This window comes from Kogia breviceps, chromosome 13 (genome assembly GCF_026419965.1).
Source record: "Kogia breviceps isolate mKogBre1 chromosome 13, mKogBre1 haplotype 1, whole genome shotgun sequence".
Taxonomy (NCBI): domain Eukaryota; kingdom Metazoa; phylum Chordata; class Mammalia; order Artiodactyla; family Physeteridae; genus Kogia; species Kogia breviceps.
The window spans coordinates 42015368-42039142 of NC_081322.1; the positions used below are offsets into that span (position 1 = coordinate 42015368).

A 23775-nucleotide genomic window follows, 5' to 3' on the forward strand; every position below is an offset into this window, starting at 1 on the left:
ATCATGAAAAAAACACTCTAAGTGCTACATTCATTTCAAATATCTGACAAGTGATGAGAGTCCTGGAACAGGTTTCCCAGAACTACAACTCCCAGAGGACACAGGTCCCACCATCATTTTCTTCCTTTTCTCTAAAAGCTCTTAATGGATTGAGGAAAAAACGATAGTTCAAATATCAATTGGGTTGAATGCATGTATTCAATAAAAGGAAGAAGCTATATCATTTTTTAAAATAGCCTTTCTTCTGTACAACCATGTCCTAGTGGGCTATGGCCTTTCTGTTTAACTTTTTCTTCCTAAGCAAATAAAATCCTAAAAGTCTACATAACCTCTGTCTGCTGAAGAAGAGGTTCAGCAAAGCTGCTGTGTCCCACTGGGTCATGGCTGCAGCAGGTCCTAGCTCAGCCACAAATGTCAGACACTTGAAAGCAGGGATTTAAGAAGGAAATCGGTTGTTCTCCATGTTAAGAAAAAGGTTTTAAATGATCTGTAATAGAAAATGGGGGCCCGTTCTCAGGCTTTAGCATAGTGATCTAAGACTTCAGCTTACAAAAACAGGAAATCTTTGTGGAAACAAACAACCAACAACAACCAAAAAAAGACCAGCCAGATGAGAAAAGCAATGACTATTTATTCAGAGCTTGCTATAGTAAGGGAGTTCAGCCACCGTAACTCCAAGGCAGGCAGAAGTGTGGGAAAGCTTTATAGTGACAAAATAGAAGACTTCGGGTGTGCCCTGAATGGATGCTTTGGGCGTGGGGAAGCTGTCGGCAGGCTATTAAGAAGTGGGGCATCCTGTGTGATTGGTCAGGGGTGCATATTTGGCTTTCTCTGGTTGGTCCTAAGTTGGAAACAGGAGAGAAATTGGGGAAGCTGGCAGTTATTAATCAAGTACTGGCCATTTGGAGCCAATTGTTCCAGAAATGATTGTTTAACTTTCTGGATTGTTACTAGAGATAGCAGTTTAGCTTCTTACAAATCTGACCTATAGCAGACTGGCTCCCTCGCCGGTTATTGTAAAGAAAGAGGTTAGTTTCCCAGGCAGGTTGCTGCAGACCATGGATCAGAGTTATTTTATATACAGTCTGGCCATTGCCCATTTGTATATTCAGCCTCTCATCTTTCAGACAGGCAGCTGTCTCTGGGCAGCTGACCTACAGCCAACAATGTGGTTCCCAGCATTTCTAGAGAGCCACTTTGAGAGACAGCTAATTCCTACCTACCACCTTGCCCAGGAGTGCCTAAGAACACACCTGCATATGTGAGAACATCCCTCTTAGCTCAATGCCCCAAGATGGTGAGGGGAGGCAAGTGGTTATAGTAGTGGCAGAGCCCTGTGAGTAGAGGAGTGAAACAGTGCTCATAACCTTCAGTCCCAGCTATTGGATAGAACTCTGTGGGTTATGAGTAAATACTGTTGCTGGGGCCCCACCCAACCCCCAACAAATGCTAATTTATTAGAGCAGGGCTGGGAATGATTAGTTTTTCAAAATTCCCCAGTGATTTTAATGTGCAACCCATGTTGGCAGGTACTGATCAAAATGAATAAACCTTTAAGAGAAGGAGCAAATATTAATCAGTTAGTAAAAATGAAATCAGGGCCTGCCCCCATGACCACTTTCCCAAGAAACCTCTAATCTTTCAGTCTTGTATAAAATGCAGAGTTAAATTAAACTAGAGTAATTGCTTAGACCATTGCAAATAGGCAATAGTCATAGAGTATGAACCTACCTACAGGAAATGAAAATGCCGCAGGACCTAAACTGGGAATAAGGAACAACTGAGTACACTTAAAACTGCTGTAACAATGACTGAAATAAACCTATTCTGAAAATTTTCATTTTTAACCATTAAAAAATGTATTCCCCCTCTTCAAAATGCCATTTTTCACAACATATTATTTCTCACAGGTCATATGTAGTGAGTGCATGTGTGAGTGTGTGGATGGATGTGTGTATTTTCAATCTATCTGAGCTTGTACATTTCTCAAATACTTTAAACAGAATTCAAAACAATCGCATTTGGGGCATATAAACTCCAAAACCTCAAAAGAATCACCCACATACCCCACACATGGTATCCAATTTTTATTTCTAGCCATTTCTAAATTTTCCAATGTACCAATTTATCTGAATTTGATACAACACCACCCCCTGGTGGAAATCCATAGAAAAGAATCCACTCGATTTAACTTGGGAACTTGAATACTGCAAGGGGTGATTAAGTACACTGGCATGTGTACACTTTAGTACACTGGCATGCTCGCTCGCTCTTTCCATCTTTCTCTCTCCCAGCACAACATTCTCTGCAAACAAAATCATGTGCAATAGGGACAGTGGGAGGGAGACGCAAGAGGGAAGAGATATGGGGATACATGTATATGTATAGCTGATTCACTTTGTTATAAAGCAGAAACTAACACACCATTGTAAAACAATTAATACTCCAATAAAGATGTTAAAAAAAATCATATGCAAAAGCTCAATGAACAAAACAGCAAGAATGGAGCTGTGCTGGGGGCTTTCTCTTTCCCATTCTCTTTGCCAGTTCCACATCTCTCCCCAGGATGTCTAAAATAAAACCTATCATCACTAAACATAAGCCATATCCCCCCAAAATTAAAATTAGAATTACACATATTTCTCTTTTTTTGACCCTCATGTATATATTTTCATTCACCTTTTCAATGATAGCTGTAACTTTTTTTTTTTGGCCACACCACAAGGCATGGGGGATCTTAGTTCCCCAACCAGGGATTGAACCTGTGCCCCCTGCAGTGGAAGCGTGGAGTCTTAACCACTGAACCACCAGGGAAGTCCCGATAACTATAATATAAACACGATACACATTACATCTTATTAAGGCCTACTATTTAGGCGTATATTTAAATTAGAAATATTCAAACTTAGAAATTCTCCAGTGTTAGAAAATGTCAAATAAAACAGACTATTCTCATAAAAAAATAATTACATATATTTCTCCCAAGCTTCCTTACCTCAATGAATAGCATCTCCTTTACCATTCACTCAGCCAAAAACCCTCCTAAGAATTCACAATACACATGAACAGATTAAAGACCAAGTCAAGAATCCAGATTAGATTTATTAATTCAGCAATTCCCAAACTCATTTTATCATGAGATACATTTCCACTCCTCCCCAGTACCTTTTAACAACTTGCAGAAAACTCTTTGTTTATATTTTATTCAGAGTGATTGTTCCATTTTAATTAGCAAATTAGCCCTTTGGCTGCACATACTATTCAATCTTCAGAAATGCTCAGGCAAAGTCAACCATCCAACAAACCAGCTCTCAATCATTTGTGGTAGTGGAAAGTACGCCCCTCAGGTGATTGACCCCAGACCGCAATTGAGTTGATGCTACATCTGTAGGCAACATCATCCCTATGTTCTACCATCAGTACCAGCTGAGAGGAAGTAGAGGTTGCCACTAGCACTAGCAGGAATCACGCTTTGTCTTCCACTGAATGGAATAAGCCTGAATTGTATATCACTGTGTAATTTTAAAGGATTATAGTGTTCACTTCACCGCAACCTATGAGCATCATGGGCAGCTCTGCAACTGACAGTGAGTTAAGTGTTTTCCATACATTATCTCCTCCTGTGGATTTATGAGCCAAAAAAAAAAAATCCCTGCAACCATGTGAATCGGCATAGGTCCTTGGACACGAGATCTAAAAGAAATCTTACTTTATAGCAAGTATTTTTTAACAAAAATAGAGCTTTATGCCCTATGTCATTAGTAGTTAGATTAGTACTAATCTTAAGTCTACTGATACATATTGCATCATTTCTAATTTTGAAAGCAAAGCCATGTCCAATTAAACTTTCATTCTATGGAAAAGTTATTTGAATCACTTCTGGTACTTAAGTTATATTTTGATTAATAGTTTCTGGGGCCATTTGCTGTCATTTCATGCCTACAGCTTTGATTTGGGAGCAGGGGTCCTGAGGGCTTGGGCACACTCGCTCACCAGCCTGGCGGCCTCCAGAGCAGTGCCCCAGTGCATGGCTATGCCCCCACTACCGTGGCCGTAGTGATGCACCACAGGCAGCCTCCGGCTGCCCTGGGCTAAGAGCTCTTTCTCCAGCCGCACACCTGGCCTGGAGGGCCTCAAGCCCACCTTCTCCCTTATGTCACAGGCTCCACGGAGAGAGGGCTCGAGGGCACAGCATCGGGAAAGAATCCCTTTGCTAATTTCTGCATCTGGGGACAGATTCCAGTCTCCTTTTTGCCTAGTTCCACCCAAGGTTACATTGGATATACCAGGGTAAATGTATGTCAGCCCACTCCCATCTCGGATAAAATGCTTCACCCAGGGAGCCTGCACTTTGAGCACTTGACCCCTCACTGGGAAAATCTTCGGGTCTCCTGCAAGCTGCCTGCTTCCAAGGCCTGAACAGTTGACCACAATGTCGAAGGATGGGTGAAGCTCCCAGAGGTCTTCTATTCGTCGTGTGAGTATCAGGCCCCCACTTCCTTTTAGCCTGGGGAGAGCGAGAGACCATGAAGTGAGCCACCGCAGTTTCCTGCTGAACCCCTTACAGAAGTGATGGACAGGAACTCGGAAACAAAACTGAGGAGACCGTCGAATGAGCAAATACCTCCAGAGCTTCCAGGGCCCAAGCAGGCCAAATTCTAGCTGACTGCCTCACATCCTTGGAAACCAGGGATTCCTAAAGTTGAACCTAACTAAATAAATACCTATTTCAAAAACTCAAAGCAAACTACCTGCTTCATCCTTTTTATGTTTAATGGAGTTCCTATATCATTCTAGATGCTAAATAAATACCAGGTTAACCTGGTATTTAAAAAACCCCGAGCACTTTTGTTCATGCCATTTATTTAGCACTTAAATTTACTGCCTTGGACGTTCTGTCTCATATTGTTAATTAACTCTTGCATGTTCCTGTGTACTAACTACTCTGTTCTCGCTAACCAGATGGCTGGGACAGGGCTCACATGCACTCCTCCTACCACAGGGATGCTAGCATAAGAGGAACACAAAATATTTGCAGCTGATGGACTAAATAACAGTTGTGGTTGCTAATGATTTTTTGGACCAAGTACATCAAGAATGAAAAGAAATGGTTTATCCAAGTTCTGTAATCTTATTTTTTAATAGCAGCAAAATACGCATAACACAAAATTCACCATTTTGACCATTTTTAAGTGTACAGTTCAATGGCATTAAGTTTAATACATTCACATTGTTGTGCAACCACCATCATCATCCAACTCCAGAACTTTTTCACCTTGCAAAATGAAACTATGTACCTATTAAACAATAACTCCAGGTCCTATCATCTTACATAGGTCACTTGTAGAATATAGGAGACGTAATATGAGAAAAAGACTATGGGCAGGTCTCTAAACCAGGGTGCAGGTTGAATGCCTGTGTGCAAGGTACTGCTTAGAGGCAAAGTGCCCTTCCTCAAGATTGACAAAGGAGTTGGGAGACAGAGTGTAAATACTTGGCAGAATGAAGTAAGTTCCAAACGGGAGGTGATGTAGAATTGGAAAGCATGGGCTTAGGTCCCAGTTGCCTCACATTAGCTTAGCTTTGAGGTCTTGGCCAACTCACCTCTCGTCTCTGACCCTCAGTTTCCTCATCTGTGTTATGGGGATGACACCTCCCTTGCCTGCTTCAGAGATGGCTGTGAAGTTCAAGTTCAAGTGAAATAATAGGCATGGCAGTGCTTCACAAGACGTGAGCACAACAAATTCTAGGGGACCGATATCAATAAATTATAAATTTCTCAAGGGGAGAGACTACGTCTTATGCTTCGCACTACACCTATGACCCAGCTCAGTGCCCAATACCTAGTGGACTTGACATGAGTGTTGGCCAGTACTGAAGAGAATATGAAATCCTGGTTTGGGTATATGATGATTAACTCTATGTTTTGGCTTGACTGGGCCATGGGGTGCCCAGATATTTAGCCAAACATTCTTCTGGGTGTTTCTGTGTTTCTGTGTTTTTGGATGCAGTGAACACTTAAATTGGTAGACTGAGTAAAGTAGATTATTGCCCTCCTTCAAGTGGGCCTCATCCAACTGGTTGAAGGCCTGAATAGAACAAAAAGGCTGACCTTCCTCCTGCCAGACTACCTTCAAACTGAGATATCAGCTTTTTCCTGTCTTCAGACTCAGACTAAAACATTGGCTCTTCTTGGGTCTGAAGTTTGCCAGCCTTCAGACTGGAATTACAGCCTTGGCTCTCCTAGGTCTCCAGCTTGCCAACTCACCCTGCAGATCCTAGGACATGTCAGCCTCCATAATTGTGTGAACCAATTCCTTATATTAAATCTCTTTATATATATATATATATATATATATATATATATATATATATATATATATATATATATATACTTTCTGTTGGTTCTGTTTCTCTAGAGAACCCTAAAAGATAGTGGCACCACATTGGCATCCTTGCTTCAAACCCGAAGCAGGGTACTTTATTAACAGCAATCAGAAAATTAACAATTTTTAGTCCATTTGTCTGAAGAAAAGGAGAAAAAAAAAGAAAACTAACTGAAAATCTCAGTTGGCAAATAATGCTATGCATATAGATTCAGGGGGAAAATCCACTGTTTATTCCTAGTGACACTTAATGTAGCTATACTTAAAATATCTTAACATAGTTAGAATTTTTAAAATGCATTTTAGGTTTACAAAACAACTAAATCTCTTTCTCTCTCTGTGTGTGTCTCTCTCTCGCCATATAATTTTAACCTGATAATTTTAACCTCATCTGATGACCATACTGCTCACTCATCCTGCTGCAATGCATGTTCTAATAAAATAAACTGCATTCTATTTCCCACTTCTCAGAAGATCCACCTCTGCCTTGTCCACTGCACGAACTTATATTAATCGGTCTAAGCCCTGTTCAGTCACGGAGCAGCTTCTGTTCCCTTTGGGGAGGAGGTGTGGATGAGGCCTGGGGTTTCTATGGGCAGAGTGGTCCGGAGGGGAGCAGCCGTGCACCCTTAGTCAGTCCAGCAGGTGGGGTTCCCCTCTTCCACTGTCTTAGGGCAGCAACTGGAGCCCCAGTGGAAGCCCCCAAGGCCATTGCACCACAGCCAGCCTCCATCTATCCCCTACTAACCTTGTTGCCATCATCAGAAAAAATATGACTTCCCTGGTGGTGCAGTGGTTAAAAATCTGCCTGCCAATGCACGGAACATGGGTTCGAGCCCTGGTCCAGGAAGATCCCACATGCTGCGGAGCAGCTAAGCCCGTGCACCACAACTACTGAGCCTGTGCTCTAGGGCCTGCGAGCCACAACTGCTGAGCCTGTGTGCCACAACTACTGAAGACTGTGTACCTACAGCCCATGCTCTGCAGCAAGAGAAGCCACTGCAATGAGAAGCCCGCACACCACAACAGAGTAGCCCCCGCTCGCCGCAACTAGAGAAAGCCCAGGCGCAGCAACGAAGACCCAACACAGCCAAAAATAAATAAATGAATAAATTTATAAAAAAAATAAATAAACACCATCATTTTCCACTTTCCTGGCTGGTGCCCTCCTGCCTCATCCTTGCATAGCTAGGGAGAAAGTGGGGCGTTCATATTAGACCTGTGTCTAAGGCCAACTTTTGCCCACGGCTCCTCTGGTTAAGGGCCAGGGGCCAATGCTGGGAGTAGGAGGAACTGTCTAGGGGCCTGGAAAAGGAAGGCTGTGCTCTGGCGGGCACAGGGTGTGTTGGGCATGGGGGAGCAGGGGTCTACTGTGCACAGGAAGGGACCTTTGCAAGTCGGACATTTGTTAGGCAGGGATGACCTGTCACATGCCTGATGTACAATCCATATTTCTGCCCAACTGCTGAGGGATTAGTATAGGCACTGCTGTGAGTCAGGCCACATAGGAGAACAGAAACTATAGGAGACAAGAGTCTGGGACCCTGCAGGGAAAGTAACAGAGAGGACTCATTAGATGAGTGGGAAGGAAAGTGCAGGGAGAGAAGCTCAGTGTGGTAGTGCTGTGCTCAGGGCAGGGCCCTTATCAGGGCCACAGAATAAGGTGTGGCCTGCTGGAAAGAAGGCAATGCACCAACGTTACAAGGCCTCCGGCACCGAAATGGGACACCCCGCTTTCTGAATGTCTCCCAAGGCAGGACCATCCCGCTCCAGCCGGGATGATTTATGTAGGTAGGATGCCTGGTGCAGAGACAGGCTCAGTTGACTTATTGCCTCTATGATTCATTTCCTGGAAGGGCAAGTACAAAGCAGCAGAATATAACTCCACTGGCCAAAGATATAAAACATGATCTGCAAGGCTGATTAACCCTTAGAGGTTTTTGTTTATTTGTTTGTTCTGGGTATTACTGGATATACTTTTTTTTTTTTTTTTGAGAAGGGGATGATTCCTTCTGTTCTTTGAAAAATGTTAACGATCTAATTTGTGGTTAAAAACTTTTTTTTTCTTTCCTGGAAATTAATATTATTTCAGAAGGATAGAGCTTAAATTGAAGGCATTGTTGTATGGCTTGCTGAGTGAAATGCCTGTTTTTGAGGCAGAACGCTGCAGGCCGAACACTCACATTGTGTAGAAGGGGAGTAGGAGGCAACATAACAGACCCTGGGTGTGAGGAACAAGCAGGGATTGTATGGCTCCCCAGCTGGGTCATCCCGTGGTGGAAAGTGGGTGGCAGCCTACAGAGGGAGCCCCAGGGGTCCCACGCCCTCACCACCATGCTGCCTGGCCTCCCAGCTGGCCTGAAGTCCTTGCCTTGAGAGGGTTGCCTTGGGCTTAAAGGAGTCCCAGCCCTACAAAGCCTTCCTCAGGAGTAAAGGGAACGGGTGACCCACTTCCTCCTCCACATTGTCCTTCTGGTCAGGTGCCAGGGCCTGAGGGAAGTGGGGGAGGACCAACCTTACAGAGAGGAGGCCCCTGCATACTGTCTGTGCAGGCCCCTCATTGGGGGTTACGAGGAAGCATGGGGCTTCCCTGGTGGCGCAGTGGTTGAGAGTCCGCCTGCCGATGCGGGGGGCGCCGGTTCGTGCCCTGGTCCGGGAAGGTCCCACGTGCCGCAGAGCGGCTGGGCCCGTGAGCCATGGCCGCTGAGCCTGTGCGTCCGGAGCCTGTGCTCCGCAACGGGAGAGGCCACAACAGTGAGAGGCCCGCGTACCGCAAAAAAAAAAAAAAAAAAAGAGGAAGTATGAAGTATCAGGCACGTAGGGGGTACCAAAGCAGGAGGCGGGGTGGGGGGCAGCTAGGACGAGGGTCTCCTCGTGGCTTCCCTGCAACAGACTGTGTACTGTGTGTACTGTCTGAGGCACTCATGTCCCTACCCACTGTCATGGTGGACATGTATATCAAACAAATGGACCTAAAAAGTCCTCCCCAGGACTCTATGGGGACAAGAGCAGCCCCTCAGACCTCTTCTCCTTGACTCTGTCACCTAAAAACAGACAGGAAGCACCGTGCTCCAAGGCACGACTCCAGCTGGCTGGTCATCAGGCCCGATGGTGTTGCAGTCAGGAGGGGGCCCCCACTGGCACAAAGTACCACTTGCTCAGGGTTATTTTAAGTAAAGGAAAACGCTGACAGCAGGCTTCCAACTAATGAGAGGGTATCAAGATTTTTCCCAGGCCTTCATCCCACAATTAGAGATTAGGCTAGAAAATAAGGTTATTATGGAAATAAGGGGCCTGTTTTCTAGAAGGTGATACTTGAACAAATTATTCAGGTAATATATGTTCTCGTGTGAAACTGGCTGAGGGTGGCCCCCCAAAAATATGCATATATTTACAGCAGAGCTCTGCCACTTACGGCTTGCCTAATAATTTGCCCTTATCTGAATTTTATTAAGATATATGATACCTCAACTATGTATCAATAGCATTAGCAATTCCAATGTTCTTTTTCCAGGCATTTTTATAATATAAAGACAAAAATGCAACACCACACAACTTTGCCACTCAGAAAAGATGGTGATGCCCTGAAACTGGAATGTTGGCTGACGGGTAACTCCATCACACGATGGCTCAAATGTTCATTTATCAGCTGATATACAGTGGTTTAAATTTAGCATACAAACAGGGGTTTATGGGCCAGCGACAAGGCACAAAACTGTAGGTTTTATGAAACTGGCACTTTAAGAAGAAAAAAGTCCCATATAAATTGCTAAGAGATAAAAGTGAAAAGAGAACTTATAAAGCTATAAAAATATATCACGGTGCTCCCAGCATGTGCCTAACAGACTTAGGCTCCTTCCTCTGCACTCCCAATCCACCTGCATAAATTTGTATTTAACCATCATCACATGTTTCTGTAATTGTTAATTAACATGTATATCAATGTGCACACACATATATACACCATCATCCCCAATAGACTATGAATTCCTTAAGAAAATTGATCATATTTTATCCTTCATTTTTGACTAGCTTCTAGCACAGTGCTAGGTATACATAGAAGTTCAACAAAGAATTGTGGAATTAATTAATTATCCTACCTCCTACATCTGGGACCAAGCCATTGTTGCCACTGCTTACCTGAAGTCACTTTTCCAACTTTTACACAATAATTTGCATTGTTCCTATTCATCTACCAAATATACAGACTTGGGGATTGAAAGGGCCAAAGTTTCACAACCCTCAACATGCTTGCAATTTCAAGATGAAACTAAAGAGAGATTTATTGATGTGTCTCAAATGAAAATACCCTTGATGTGTTTCCTAACCAACTGCAAACAGAAAGTCCTGAAAACCAAGCCAAAATGCAAGTTCATGAAATTTGGGGCTGAACTTGGTAAGGAAGCAATTACCTAATTTAGATAAGCCCTCACTTTTAAAGTTCTTGCTCATAACAAAATAAAATAATGGGGTTATTTTCTTTTTCACTAATGAGAAAAAATTCAAAAATAACTTATAACAAGCCTAAGATTCTCGAAAGAACTAGAGTAAATCATATCATTTTACAGCTGGAAGCATATTCTCCAAACATCTCACTTTACAGATGAGCAAAGTAAGATACTGTTTCGACGAGGGGGTCTTACTGGTGGGGAGAGAGGGACCAAATCGTGCATCAAGGTGCAAGATGGACATGTTACTAACTTGGGTGTGACTCACTCCTTGTGACACAGTGTCTTCAGAATGTTGTACAAAGCCCTAGCCATTAATGAACAGCAAGACACAGTGCACCAGAGCTCTGAGGAGCCACAGAGAAGCTATGAAGTTATTTATGGGTGTGACTGACAAAGAAAGCAGCAAAGAGCCACTTCAACTGACCTTTTCTCCAACCATGGGAGGTAGGCAGGGCCTTCACATTTGAGTGTCGTAAAAGCCTGACCGAACACATGTTGGGGGAATTTCTTCAGCTCATCCTCAGTCATCTTTCGAAATCCCAGCACCACATCAGCCCAATATGGCACTTCCTCAGTAGGAATGCTCCGAAATATCTGCCAACTCAAACACATTAAGTAGAAAAATTTCCTGAAGTTCTATGAAATTTCTAGTGAACTCCATATTACATTCTCTACAGCATTTTAAAAAGACACTTCTTATACCCATACAGAGAAAGAAATTATTCTTCAATTCTCTCAGGTTCAGATAACTCAGTAGCTAAATTTAAAATGTTCATGGCAGGGGGGGTGGGGGTGCGGTGTTGGAATAAGACATTTAAAAAGTTGTGTGTCTTTTAAAGATTGAATTTAACTCTCTTTTTCTACAAAGCTCTTGCCCAGATTTTCTTTATTTACTTATGATGATGCATTTTTGAGGAAAGATTTTTCTGTTTTGCATAATGCTTTACATAAAGTATAAGCAAACCATCAAAAGTTTAAAGGTTGGCCTCAATTCTGAACAAACTAAGTTAGAACAAGCAACGGTGGTGGTGCAGGAGACAGGGCTGCGAATTATGAATTAAGTTGTAGATCATCACGTTACGTTCTTGATAAGAGAAGCCAGGAGTTGTCAGGAGAAGCCCTGTTATCGTTCAGTCATGGCTGGGGCTGATGAGGCTAAAAAGATATTAGTTGTTAACAAGAAGCTTATAACTTTGCTATCAATAGCTGGAGGCATATGTTTGGATTTATAAGTATCGGGTTCTTTACATCAATAGGAATAAATGTTGTAAAACATGGCTGCTCTAAAATAGCAAGCGAGGGCTTCCCTGGTGGCGCAGTGGTTGAGAGTCCACCTGCCGATGCAGGGGACGCGGGTTCGTGCCCCGGTCCGGGAAGATCCCACATGCCGCGGAGCGGCTGGGCCCGTGAGCCATGGCCGCTGAGCCTGCGCGTCCGGAGCCTGTGCTCCGCAACGGGAGAAGCCACAACAGTTAGAGGCCCGTGTACCGCAAAAAAAAAATAAATAAAAATAAATAAAATAAATAAAATAAAATAGCAAGGGAAATCATTTGAGTGCTATACATGGTTGCTAATGCTATGGTAATTAATGTACTGGAATTTATGTCTCTAAGTAATTCATTTTTTACGGTTCCTGTGGAAGGTATAAATGTTGTTTGCTGCAGGTCTCTACAACAGGCCCTCTTGCTGCCTCATTCTGCACACTCTCCCTGGGCTAGATTGCCCTCTTCCCTGTCTTCACCATCATACTATAGGCCAAACACTCAGAAAACTACATCTCCACCCCTCTTCTCTCTTCTGAGCTCCAAAACCAGATCCAGACCCATGTTGCTTACTCTCTACTGGAGAAGTCTACCCCCATGTCTCAGACATTTACCCCATGCCCACTGCTCTTTCCCTCCCCCTTTTCCCATCCACCCAGGTGCTTACTCCAGAAACCAGAGAATCATCCTTGACCTTCTCTCCTCTCTCACCCCCTACCTGCCATCAATTATCAAGTCCCATCTCATCTCCTCATAAGCATTTCTCAAATCCATCTGTTCTCTATACCATCAACACCTAACCTATCCCACCATCATCTCTTTCCACAAATCTGTTCTCCACACTGCAGACAGAATGTTTTTGAAATGCAAATATGATCAGTTACTTCACTGTGTAAATCCCTCAATGGCTTTCCATTACCCTAGACGTTTTTCAGTCCCTCCAACACACCAGCGTCACCCTAAATTCAGGTCTATGCATGTACTATTGCTTCTACCTGAATGCTGCCTCCTCTGCCCTGGACCCTATCTCTGTCCTCTTCACCTCTACAGGGTCAGCAGACTAACCTACACTCATGTGGATAGTCTCCACTGAAACATCACTTTTTTTCTGAGTGGCTTCTCATAACTTACCAGAGCAAGTTTATTCCCCAGATAAATGCTTCCATAGCAACCTGTACTCTTCCCTTGGTGACTCATGTCTCATATGTAACTCATTAGATTTAGGACATTCCCTATAGAACATAAGCTACATGAGGGCAGGACCATGTCTGTCTTTCCTAAAAAGTCACTCAACACATATTTATTGAGCATCTACTATATGCCAAGAAATATGTACTAAGTTGCTCATTTCTATTTCCCTAACTCCTAGAAGAGTACCTGATATTGGTGAATGCTGAGTAAATTGTTTTGAAGGAATAAATAAATGAATAAAGTTTATACTTATGCCAAGGTGCATAGGACATTTGTCCCCTTATCTTCACTTGACTGATTCAAACACTTTTTGGAAGCAAGTGGGATAAAAATCATTCATATGAGGAAAATAAATAACTCTTTTTTAGAATGGCTTAAAGTACATTCCTTTTAATATCCTCAATAGAGGCAAAGTCTTGCTCTTGAAAGGACATTTGAATCTTGGACACAACTGTTTCCAAAAATTACTGAGAGCTGATGTTTGTGAATTAGACTGGGTCGTGTTGGGTTTGGACAAAAACAAAGTGTGACCATAAATCAATGACAACGATGTTTCTATGTGGCTTATCAACTGGCCCTGGAGACAGTTACAGTTTCAATCCATCTTCAGAAGGTAGAGAAGTAAAGTTGCTCCTTTGGGTAGGGACTTTGAGAAATTAGTGATATCAATATCATTTGGTGTTTGCAATGGTGAGGGAGAGCAAGAAGAGGAATCGGGTAGAAATCTGCCTGATGCAGGTACGTTCACCAGCAGAAAATGTCAGCAGACAGCCTGAACTCAAAAGAGGAGACAGGACAATTTATTTTTAAACAGCACGAAAGATTCAGTGGTTTTGAGAACTTAGTAAAAGGCAGACATGCCTCTGTTCTTCAGAGGCTGTAGGGCATAGTTGTGTTATCACATAGAATAACACAGACAATGTATGTGTTATGTCATAAATTAGAAGTGATAGCATGGTTAGTGATTTCTGTTTGAGAAGATATAGAAAGGTATTGTCATATTTTAAGTGCCAGTGTGTGTTAGAAATGTTTAATATTTTAAACTCTTTTATTTAATTTCGCATTTCTTCTGAAATTGGATGTGAAAAATCAAATGAAGCTTGCTAACCATTTCAGAAATATTTTTTCCCAAATGTCACTTTAAAAGGTAACTTTAGGGCTTCCCTAGTGGCGCAGTGGTTGAGAGTCCGCCTGCCGATGCAGGGGACGCGGGTTCGTGCCCCGGTCCGGGAAGATCCCACGTGCCGCGGAGCGGCTGGGCCCGTGAGCCATGGCCACTGAGCCTGCGCGTCCGGAGCCTGTGCTCCGCAACGGGAGAGGCCACAGCAGTGAGAGCCCCGCGTACCAAAAAAAAAAAAAAAAAAAAGTAACTTTAGTGACCTATAAAATTTGCTTTTTTGGAACACTTCATTCTCCATGGACACCAAATAACAAAGATGTGCCTGTGCGTTGGGCCTCTGCACCCATTCCCATATCAATCACACCTGTTTGCTTTCCATCAGCTCCCCCATCAGCCCCATATAACCCAAACTCAGTGTTTACCTGCTATATGTTTTTTTAAGCCGTATTTGTAAATCACTGCGTATTCCCTGAGGAAACTCAAAATAGCATTTGTGATGAGAAACTATAATGGTTGTTTGTTGTTTAAAAGTCTAATGCTATAACTTGTCTTTCTTGAGTTCTTTGGAGTAAAGCCTAAAATGTTCTTCTAAATCCTCCTACATCTAGTTCAGCACTCTGCTCACAGCAGGTACTCAGTAATATTTTCTGTTGAACTCTAAAGTCTGTTAAGATCACTCTAAATTCTAAAAGAACTTCAGATTTCCTCTCTTACCCAGACACCAGGAGAACACCAGCATCTTTAGCTTCTGCAGAATTGGCAATTGCAAACAGGTGATCAAAGGTCTCTTTAAACCACTGCTTCTGCTTGTGAATGGGTGTGTCTGTGATGGTGGAGAAAAGCAAAGCAGAACAGGAAGGAAAATAATGACAATGACTATCTTCAGAGAAGCTCCTTCCTACAAACTGGGAAATACTAAAGAGGCAGGGAGAGGGGCTTCCCTGGTGGCACAGTGGTTGAGAGTCCGCCTGCCGATGCAGAGGACACGAGTTCGTGCCCCGATCTGGGAAGATCCCACATGCCGCTCAGCGGCTGGGCCGGTGAGCCATGGCCGCTGAGCCTGCGCGTCCGGACCCTGTGCTCCGCAACGGGAGAGGCCACAACAGTGAGAGGCCCGCGTACCACGAAAAAAAAAAAAAAGAGGCAGGGAGAAACATTTAGATAAAGTACCACATTGTGGTGGAGGATCTGTCAGCCACCAGAGTTTTGAATGTTGACACTTGCTGTCAGGGTCGGTTCATATAATTATTAATCAACAGAGGGGAAATCAACCAATGAGGGGAAAATCTAACATATGGGCCAGCTGGAAAGGGTGTATTGGCCTTTGGCACTAGGTATATCCCAGAGGTCCTTGAAAGGTCCATAAACAATCTCAGCCAAGTTAGCCAATCTGGCGGAGGCATCCAGCTGGCCACACAGTCCAGATGGTAGGAGAAAGAACCCAGGGCCTCTTTCCTGAGGGCTGAAAACATGGCAGGAGATAAGGGGAGATCTGTGGGGCCCAGGTCAACCAGGTCGAAGAACAGACTGCACATCAGTGGGAAGCCAAGGTTGCTCACCCTTGTGATATAAGGAAACAAGGCCTGCATTGTGGAACTGAGCTCCCTACAGCCCCATCCAAGGCTGCCATTACCTCCATCCCCCTCCATTCCATGGAATCATAGACCAGCTTGGAGTAGCATTCCTGGGGTCACCAGGGGTGTGCAGGGACCACACCTCTCTGTCAGAGTCCTGTGGACCCCTATCCCCCAGGCATCCCTGCCTGTGTACCAGAGATTGGAACTGGACATAGCTCTGGAAGGGTTCCAGGCCTTCCAGGGAGAAAATACAGGTCAGGGTTCAAGCCCCAGAATAAGTGTCCAGTGTAGGCACAGAGAGCAGGCATGACACAGAAGCACTGACAAATCCAACTGTGGATGAAGTATTTGGCCGTCTGTGGGAAGGTCATAAGAGAGAGTCCAGGGTCAGGCCAGGGACTGGGGAACAGTAATCCTGAGGGGCTGCTATAGGGGGAGACACAGAGGAGATGGGGGAACTGAGCAGAGAGGATACTGGGTCAGCTTTGCTTGGAGAGATGTCCCTAGAGCTCACGGTAGAGATGAAAAGCCCCTGGAGGCATCCTGCTTCCAGGTGAATGAGGGCATTTCAGTAGCAGGTTTTAAAGCAATTCACTTGTTCAGGAGCCAGCAAATATTTATTTAGTAGTGGATCTGTGCTGTTGTCTTTAAACATACGCCCGTGTGAACTCAACACTCCCCAAATTGCAGACTGGGTCTACTGGTTTACAAATAAGGAGGAAATAAATAATAAACTGCAAAGAACTAAATTAGATCTCATATGGATTATACCCCAACAATCTAAGGCAGTGTACAAGGCTGTATTGAAATGCACACCCCCGTTCCCACTCCAAATCTTAAAAAACAAAATAGTGACTGCTATTCACACACTGCAAAAGTCACCCCAAAAGAATAGACAATTCCAGTTCAACAGTGGGTAAAGCAAGCCTGGGACCTAATTCATGTTCAAGTGCTGGTAAAAGAAAACTGTAGCCAGAGTAGCGGTAATAACAATAGCAAGTGCTGACACAGCACTTACTATGTCCAGGCACTGTTCTAAATGCTTTACATGTATTAACTCATTTAATCCTCACAACAAACCTATGGGACAGTATGGTCCCCATATGGTATTGACATTTATGGGCACAGAAGATTTTCATCACTGGGGCTGGTCTGAAAGAAGCCCAGAGAGAAAACCAAAGTCTATCTAGCAGCGCCAGAGAGAAAGACTCTGATCCAGGGGCCCCAATCACCCAGCCAAAGGGTGAGCTGGGCCTCAGTGGCCTGAATGAACTCTCAGGTGAGCCTCCTTATTTGAAGATGATTCCATGACTATCAGGCAGCCTTCTCACCATTCACCTGGGCCTGATGCATACAAGGGGATGCCTGGGAGATAGACACAAGGACTCTGGTCACAAGAAAGGTGTCCAGTGTGAACTAGCATTCTGCAAACACACCAGGCTCCTGTGCTTGTTTCTTGCGAGGCAGCTCCCAAGAGGTACACTAGCATCACGGGTGCTGACAAAGCCAAGTTCCTGGACTGCAATGGTGAGGCCACTGCCCTCCCCACCCTGGCAGAGAATGGGTTTATCCTCTGTTAGGTGAAGCAGGGGGTGTCTCTGGACTAGGAAAACACCAAGTGCAGGCAAAGGCAGGGATACCCTAGTAAAAACAAGAGCGTTAAGGAAACATGTGCAAACCACATGCTAAGACCCCAGACCTCTTCTCCCCCTCCTTCTAGAATGCTGCCAGCCAGGCCTTCACCTACCCCAGCCAGGGGACTGGAAGTCTCTTCTCTGGGGAACATGACTTGCCCAAGAAGAAAGACTTAAATATAATGACATCAGAGGTTCTCCAACCAAACAGCACTCCCATCTCACTCCAGTGAGCCTCAAGGCAACAAGCCCTACGCAAGGACCCAGAAACTCCCATCAGCTGTTTAGGATCCTGCTCTTAAAGGTCAACAGACAGGTAAAGATGACCACATGGCCAAGGAAAACCTGTAACATGAAAAATGAGCACATCAAATTAAAAACACACAACTTGGAGACAACAGAAACTATGCAAGGAGGAAAACCTTTTAAAACCATTACTAGTATCTTCAGAAAGATAAGATATTGCAACCATAGAACACAAATAGTATAACAAAGGGAAATTCAGAGAATAAAAAAGATCTTTGGAATATTAAAAATGCTACAGTAGGGCTTCCCTGGTGGAGCAGTGGTTGGGAGTCCGCCTGCCGATGCAGGGGACACGGGTTCGTGCCCCGCCCCGGGAGGATCCCACGTGCCGCGGAGCGGCTGGGCCCGTGAGCCATGGCCGCTGGGCCTGTGCGTCCGGAGCCTGTGCTCCGCAACGGGAGAGGCCACAACAGTGAAAGGCCCGCGTACAGAAAAAAAAAAAAAAAGCTACAGTAGAAATAATAAATCCAACAGCAAGGCAAAAAGAAAAAATTGAGAAAATCTCCCAGAGAGTAAAATAGAAAGAGAAAAAGATAGAAATAGGAAGGGGAAAAATTGAGCCAATGGGAGGACTCGTCCAGGAAGCCCAGCAAAACAGCAATTCCGGACAGAAAGGCAGAGACGGCAGGAGGGAAGAATCGGCAATTGGGTAACTCAGAGATTGTATCTTGAACTGGATACATGAGTTTCCAGATTAAATGGGCAGGGCAATTTTCAAAGTCCAGACTGCTGTTTTTTTGTAATAACTTATATAATTATTTGACTGCTTAAACTATGTCCATGTATAACTTTGATACAAAAATAAAAACTAAAATTAAAGGGGAGAAAGGAGAGTGGAAATGAGGAAGTGAAGACAGTGAGTATAAACTTCATTAGCTGCAAAGTGATTTTGTTTCCTGTTTAATGCTATTTCCTCCTCTTCCCATTTCATATGAAGAATACAGAATGGAAAGGACGCATGAAAGTGTTTTTAAAAATCAGTGCTTTGGGACTTCCCTGGTGGTGCAGTGGTTAAGAATCCGCCTGCCAATGCAGGGGACACAGGTTCAAGCCCTGGTCTGGGAAGATCCCACATGCCACAGAGCAACTAAGCCCGTGCGCCACAACTACTGAGCCTGCAATCTAGAGCCCTCGACCCACAACTACTGAGCCCACGTGCCACAATTACTGAAGCCTGGGTGCCTGGAGCCCGTGCTCCGCAACAAGAGAAGCCACCGCAATGAGAAGCCTGCACAATACAACGAAGAGTAGACCCTGCTGGTCGCAACTAGAGAAAGCCCGCACGCAGCAACGAAGACCCAACACAGCCCAAAAAATATAAGTAAACAAATTAATTAATTATTTTAAAAAATCAATGCATTTTTAGTCCTGAATACATATTGACTGATTCTTTTTAAACTGGCTTAGAAGTGAGGATAATGTTAGTCCCATTACAAGTATCTTCTGACTTGATGGTCACTACTGGTATCAGTGGAAAGACTTCGAGTTACCAGTTACCAACTGTGGTAGCCATTGGTGCTGTTTACCAAATACTCTGGCTGTCTACCTTCTGGGAGCCTTATAGAATTGCACTTCCTGGCCTCCTTCTGAAGGGTGGGAGCATGTGACTAGCACTAGCCAATGAGCTGTCACCAGAAGTGATGAATGTTGCTTCCTGGCCATGAACCAACCTTTCATTGCTAAGGCAAGACCCCTCAGAGCTCTCAATACCCCAGCTACAGGTACTGACCACATTCAAGGCTCTGGCTGCTTCATCAGCTTAGACCCCTGAGTGATGAACAGAACCCTTGCTGATGCTCAATCAACGTACAGTATGAACAAGAAATAAACCTTTGTTTTTTTTTTGTTTTTTTTTTTTTTTGTGGTACGCGGGCCTCTCACTGCTGTGGCCTCTCCCGTTGCGGAGCACAGGCTCCGGACGTGCAGGCTCAGCGGCCATGGCTCACGGGCCCAGCCGCTCCACGGCATGCGGGATCTTCCCGGACCGGGGCACGAACCCATGACCCCTGCATCGGCAGGTGGACTCCCAACCACTGCGCCACCAGGGAAGCCCAACCTTTGCTTTTTCAGCTGCTAAGATTTGAAGGTTCTTTCTGTCTTGCTGCATAACTGAGCCTTTCCTAACAGATGAACCAACAAGATGTCCAAAGTGCACATTACACTTACGTGAACATCCAGCTGTCTTTGTCAACAGAATTCCACCAACGCCATTCTATCTAACGTCCATCATATCTGACAGAGGAGCAGAAATCTCTTTCTCACCTGGATAGACAGGCGGAATAAGCATTCCGGCTGCAACATCACTCGTGGTCTCGGGAGTGAACCGGTCTGAAATGACTGTAATGGAGCATCGCGGGACCAGTTTGGAAATGCACACCGCGGTGGAGAGCCCCATCACACCAGCTCCCACAGCTGCAATCCGTACTGTATCCATGGGCCTGTGAGGAGGCACAGTGTGAGCTACAAACCTTGTTTCAAGAGTTATTCCATCCAGTACAAAGCTTGGGCCTGAAGGTTCTTTCCTTAGGTCCACAGCCTCTCCAAATACGACCTTTCTTGCCGGCATTTCTCATGGGATAAAGAGAGCTCCCTGTAAGCCCTCTTTCCATTAAATGTCAGGGTACGGACAAGGTCTCCATGGAGTTTAGACATTCGTCCCAAACCTGCCTGGAGTTGCCTTTCGAACAAAGGACAGCTGAGTAAGTCTGCCCTTGGGGGTGGATTTCTACACCCCTAAACCATTTTCCCTGTGGACACAGCCTAGGGAAGGTCGGTGAAGTAAGCGAGGTGGACAAGAGCAGCAGAGTTGCTGCACCTGCTCCCAGAAACCTCCTGAGGAGCAGCCACCAAGAGGGCACGACCCAGACCCAGGGCCAATTGACAACTCAGCTGTTACTGCTTACAAACTGCTTTTTTTTTTTTTTTTTTTTTTTTTGTGTGTGTGTGTGTGTGGTATGCGGGCCTCACTGTTGTGGCCTCTCCCTTGCGGAGCACAGGCTCCGGACGCGCAGGCTCAGCGGCCATGGCTCACGGGCCCAGCCGCTCCGCGGCATGTGGGATCTTCCCGGACCGGGGCACGAACCCGTGTCCCCTGCATCGGCAGGCGGATTCTCAACCACTGCGCCACCAGGGAAGCCCCACAAACTGCTTTTTGATTATAACAAGGTGACACAAAGTCTGAACAATGGAACTCAGCATCTCTCCTGCTCTTCACTCTAACTGGAAACCCGCTCCTCCCACCAATTCCCCTGTCCTGAAACCCCACCCTCTGAGAGCAGGCTTTCCAGGTAAGGAGCCTGGATTCCTTCGCGGACTCGAGCTCTGATTCCGTAACCTGGGGAGTTACCCATGGTCTCCTCGCCTCCACTCCCTCATCTGTAAACCAGGCCAGGTGAATTCTTTATTAGATCCTGCGGGTGCAGGATGCACAGAGATGCACTGAGGTTGTCTTGTAAAGGGGGCTTCCTCTGAGAGTCCATATGGAAATGCAGGAGACAGACATCCAGGGGCCTGGGCTGGGCATCCTGAGACCGGCACCCAGGGTGGAAACCAGAGGGTTGATGAGGGTTCAACACTCTCCCACCGCCTCACCTCTGAGCACCAGGTGTCCACTGAGCCCTCTCCACTGTCAGCTCCCGAGTCCCCCCACGCTTCCCTGCTTATCTCTCCACTTCTGGTTCCAGCTAACTTCCCCTAATAGGTCTCAGGTGGAAACTCCAGAGAGAGAAAATGCAATTAGTCCAACTGGTCGTCACCATCCCTATTAAACAAAGCTCTAGCCCCAGCCCAGCTTGTTGGGCTGACAGAGCCTATAAATCTGCTCTTGACACAGGTGCCCTTCCTTGTCCAATCAGCAATAGCCAGGGCATCAGGTCACATGGTACAAATCATGGCCACCTGCACGTAAAATTCATCTTTTCTCAGGAGAGAATGGCATGGTTCGCTCCACTGTGAGTACAGCAAAGGCAGTCAGCGCTCACTTCCGTCTCTGAAGGTCTCTGGCACTGAGACATTGTAAAGTCTTCCAAAGTGGTTTAGTGTATGTGATTTCCATTTCTCAAGCAGTATACAGTTTCCTCAGCCATCATTTTATCTCACTGCTCCCCAGTGGGCGGGCTAGCTGAGAAGGAACAGGATTGCCATGGCAGAGGGAAGAGAAGGAAAGGGTCCACGGCAAGGAGCAGACCAGTGGCTGGGGGGCAAGCTTGAGAAGCGTAGTGCTGTGCGTGTCCCCTAGAGGTAGAAAGCAGACACCTATCCCTTTACCGGCTTTCCTAATTCACAAGGCCTCCCCTTCCCAGCAACTTTCTCAAAATAGCTCGAATAAATTAAGTTGAAAGAGAAAGTAACCTGTGGCTGAGAATATCCAGCCACCAGGGAAGAGAAAAGTGACCCAGCAAAGTGGGTACATTCTGGTCCAGCGACCTGTGAATCTCTGTCACCTGATCCCACTTAGACACCCCCCCCCCAAACTCGTGGAGTAGGTCCAGAACCACCCCTGAGCAGAAAGCAGGAGCATTCAAGTACCTGTCTCTGAAAAGGCAGTCTTGGAACCCACCGAAGGCTCTGGCACCAAAACTTGTTTTCCCAGTGAGTGGTTGGTCTGGTGCCCTGAGAGAAAGAAAAAGCAAAACTGCTTCCCATTGGGGGATTTATTAAGGACATTCCCTCTAATCTTAATCTCCATTGGCCCACACGCCTCTCTCTCTGTCACTTATTACCCTGGAGAAAGGAGCAATTGACCTCATCTCATCTGTGGAGCTGCAGCTCTGCTGATCCCCTGGAAGCCGGTCCATGCTTGGCAGCCCTCGCTTCTCTTTCTGGTTTACAAACCCTCTGTCTTGCCACAAATCTGGGATTTCTCCAACTGATTTGTAAGCGTGGTAAATAAGGGGTGAACCTGTCCAACTTCCAGCATGTTCCATCCAGAAGCAGACGCGTTTTCCTCATTTGGCTGCCCCGAGTTAGCGGACCTCTCCTGGAGGTGCCTGGCTCTGCTGAGTCAGCTGATGGGGGTGGGAGTGGGGTTGGGTGAGAGAAGAATAATGTTGTTGATCACTAAGATGATGACCTGATTGCAGCTGGAAAAAATGGTTCAGGAATTAATCTAGGATAAGAATCAAATGATCTTTAGCCCACATATTCAAATATTTGCTGAGTGTCCACTGTGTGGTAGACACTTTACAGTCAGTGAGTCTGTTTATAGGGAAGCAGTTTGAAATATCAGAATAATGATAATAATATTGTAACTAATATGTATTTAACATTAACCCTGTGCCGGACACATTCATGATACCATGTAACACAATCACCCTATGAGGTAGATACTATTATTATTGTTCCCACTCTATAGATGAGCAAATTGAGGCTCCAAAAGACTAAGGACAGGCCCAAAGTCTCTTAAGGCAAAGCTTCATCTGAGTGTTAGATTCCAAGGCTCAAAGTCTTAACCAAAGCATGTACTTTGGTGTCAGGAGACCTGTCTGTTTTAGTTTGAACAAATCACCTTGCTTCTGAGTTTCAGTTTCCCCATTTGAATATTGGAAATGAACTAATTTTGTGAGCACCTGCTGAATTAAGATGTGTAAAGTTCCTTCTACAAATAACAAATGCTGGAGAGGGTGTGGAAAAAGAAGAACCCTCTTACACTGTTGGTGGGAATGTAAACAGGTACAGCCACTATGGAGAATAGTATGGAGGTTCCTCAGAAAACTAAAAATAGAATTACCATGATTCAGCAGCCCCACTCCTGGCCATATACCCAGACAAAACTATACTTTGAAAAGACGCATATGTACCCCTATGTTCATAGCAGCACTATTCACAACAGCCAGGTCATGGAGGCAAC

The 23775-nt window shown here is 45.0% G+C and overlaps 1 protein-coding gene across 3 annotated transcripts; it reads right to left on the reverse strand.

The window, feature by feature from the left end:
* Positions 1-3082: 3082 nt before the first annotated feature.
* On the reverse strand, positions 3083-22923 carry DDO (D-aspartate oxidase). Of its 3 annotated transcripts, XM_067011655.1 has the most exons (6): positions 22455-22522; positions 21519-22160; positions 20190-20365; positions 15125-15233; positions 11262-11438; positions 3083-4507 (listed from the first exon to the last, which is right to left on the reverse strand). In XM_067011655.1, the coding sequence occupies exons 3-6, from the start codon at positions 20359-20361 to the stop codon at positions 3940-3942; spliced, it is 1026 nt and encodes a 341-aa protein (XP_066867756.1). In that variant the 5' UTR covers positions 20362-20365; positions 21519-22160; positions 22455-22522; the 3' UTR covers positions 3083-3939. The 3 variants fall into 3 exon arrangements, with proteins under 3 accessions (XP_066867756.1, XP_066867755.1, XP_058939615.1); XM_067011654.1 differs by lacking the exons at positions 11262-11438; positions 21519-22160 and adding an exon at positions 22671-22923 and having other exon boundaries at positions 22455-22538; XM_059083632.2 differs by lacking the exon at positions 21519-22160 and having other exon boundaries at positions 22455-22538.
* Between the last annotated feature and the right edge of the window lie 852 nt (positions 22924-23775).